This window comes from Monoraphidium neglectum (genome assembly GCF_000611645.1).
Source record: "Monoraphidium neglectum strain SAG 48.87 unplaced genomic scaffold scaffold00395, whole genome shotgun sequence".
NCBI lineage: Eukaryota > Viridiplantae > Chlorophyta > Chlorophyceae > Sphaeropleales > Selenastraceae > Monoraphidium > Monoraphidium neglectum.
In genome coordinates, this window is record NW_014013233.1 from 1,919 (window position 1) to 4,293 (window position 2,375).

General features: G+C 64.7%; 1 protein-coding gene across 1 annotated transcript in view; it reads right to left on the bottom strand.

The window, feature by feature from the left end:
- The window catches only part of MNEG_3219 (ABC transporter ATP-binding protein), a gene marked incomplete at both ends in the record, with an annotated part of 3,870 nt that extends 1,879 nt beyond the window's left edge, over window positions 1-1,991 (bottom strand). Inside the window, 6 exons of the mRNA XM_014048299.1 lie at window positions 206-306; window positions 583-698; window positions 890-995; window positions 1,304-1,388; window positions 1,518-1,614; window positions 1,917-1,991. Of these exons, the coding sequence (XP_013903753.1) occupies window positions 206-306; window positions 583-698; window positions 890-995; window positions 1,304-1,388; window positions 1,518-1,614; window positions 1,917-1,991 (580 nt within the window). The remainder of the gene's footprint in view (window positions 1-205; window positions 307-582; window positions 699-889; window positions 996-1,303; window positions 1,389-1,517; window positions 1,615-1,916) is intronic.
- Window positions 1,992-2,375: the final 384 nt, after the last annotated feature.

Consider the following 2,375-nt stretch of genomic DNA (forward strand, 5'->3'; position numbering starts at 1 on the left):
CTCTCTCTCTCTCCCCCTCCCCCCTCTCTCTCTCTCTCTCTCTCTCTCTCTCTCTCTCTCTCTCTCTCTGTCTGTCTGTCACACACACACTCACACTCACACGCGCGCGCGCGCGTGCGCCCCCCTCTTTCACACGCCACACACACACGCTCAGACTTACACACACACACACCACACACACACCCCTGGGCGGGGCGCCGCGCACCTTGCCGCACCATGCCCGCGCCCCCAAAGTCGACCTTGGTGTCGGGCGCGGGCACGTCCTTGGACTTCGCCGTCAGCTCGTAGAACGACGCGATGCGGGCCCTGGTGGTGGGGCGGGGTGTGGCCAGTTTTGAGCGTGCGTGTTTGTGTGTGTGTGTGCGCACGCGTGTCTGCGTGTGCGTGTGCGTGTGTGTGTGTGTGTGTGTGTGTGTGTGTGTGTGATGATGTCAAGGGTTAGGCAAGGATGGTCCAGCGGGCGTGGTGCATCAAAAGGGGAAAAAAGGGTGAGCGCGTCATGAGGCGAGCGCGAACGCAAACTGCCGGCAGCACAGCTCCTGTCACTTGTAGCCGGTCCTCGAATTCTCGTAGTGCGCGCACCTGCTCTTGGTGGACCGCGCCTTGGGTTGACGCGCCATCCACTCCGACTCCCGCCGCAGCACCGTCCGCGCGTCGGCCGCTGCGTTCGCCTGCGCCGCGCGGCGGGCCGCGCGCGCCTGCGGGGGAGGGCGGTCGGGCCAGGAGGTCCAGGCGGCGGCGATGAGGTGGTTGCAGGGTGCATGATATGGACGGTTGCGATGCACACTGCCACAATCCTTCACCCATTCGCAAGAACCACGCCGCCAGCGCGAGGCCGCCATCTGGAATCCACCAGATCAGATCAGATCAGACCAGGTCCAGATCGCACCTCCTTGAACTTTTCGTAGCTGCCCTTCCCCCCGAGCTTGTGCAGGTGCGCGCCGCCGTTGCCGTCCAGCTCCAGGATCCTGTTGCAGGCCGACTCCATGAAAGCCCTTTGGGGGGAGGGGTTGGGGTGTGCAAGGCGCTTGAAGGGACAATACGCCCAGTCGCAGGCCGACGCTAGCGAGTTGGAAGTTTGACAAAGCGGCACGCACACACCGCGTCACCCGCCGCCGCCGCCGCCCCCAGGAGGGCGAGCGCGCGACGCGGCTGACTATGGCCGGTACAGCAAGGCACCACCCCGAGCTCGATGCACCAGCAATAATTGGATCAGCCAAAGGCCTAAACTGGACAGCGCTGGCCGTGCAAGGTTGGGTCAGCGGGAGAAAGCAGGTCACAGGCGCATCGCAGCGTCGCGCACCTGTCGTGCGTGACAGTTACAACCGCCAGGTCCTGGTTTCCCGTCAGCTCCCGCGCCATCCAGTCGATCATGGTCACGTCCATGTCTGGGGAGGCGGCGGCGGCGGGAGCGGCGGCCGGTGAGGTTTCACCGACCCTTGACTGGCGGTTTGCGAGCGCACAACTGGGGATGGGGTGTGTGGGACCGACGCTTGACAGCAATCCAGCGCGCCCACAGCCAGCTGCATCAAGAATGTTGCAGGTGTCTTCTGAGTTTGGCTGCTGCCACCAGTCAGGGTTTGTTTTCTCACGATTCGTGGGCTCGTCCAGCACCTGCGGATGACGTCAGCGCACACGCCGGAGGTCGGAAGGTAGGGGTCGTGGTCAGAGAGGCGATGGGCACGGGGTTGGTGCGGGCATGCCTCGGCTTGTAGGCGCATCCAGGTTCAGGGCACAGCTGCACAAGGGTATCACAACTTCAAATGATTGAGGTCGTCAAGTCCGCAGCTGCGGCAAAGCTGCACTCAAACGGTCCCCACAAAGTGACATGTTGAGCCCCGCACCGGCACCCGCACAGTCAGCAGTACGAGCAAGGTCTGGGTGCACTTATGCCCAGCGCGCGCGCTCGAGCCCACCAGAAGGTCGGGGCCCCCCAGCAGCGCCGCTGCCAGCGCCAGCCGCCGCCGCTGGCCGCCGCTGAGCCGCGCCATCGGTGCGTTGGGGTCGGGCAGGCCCACCGCCTCAAGCAGCCGCCGCGCCTTGGTTGTTGTTTACGAGGTGGCGAACAGGACAAATGAAAGAGGATGTGGTGCGTTGCAAGGCCGCACGGCTCCAACCTCGCGATTGCGGGGCCAGGGGTGCTCAGGGTCGCCCGCAGGGCGTACTGCCCCGACGCCTGGCGCGGCCACGGGCTCGCCGTGGGTGGTCGCGCTGACCGCAAGAGTGCTGCCTGCTGTGCGCGTTTCCCAACTGCAATATTGCTCTCTGCCAGCTCTGACCAAACTGTGCGATCATGCCCATGGGTCGCGCTGTTCTCCCCCCCCCCCACCCTCCCTCACACACACACACAATTGCACACACACACACACACACAC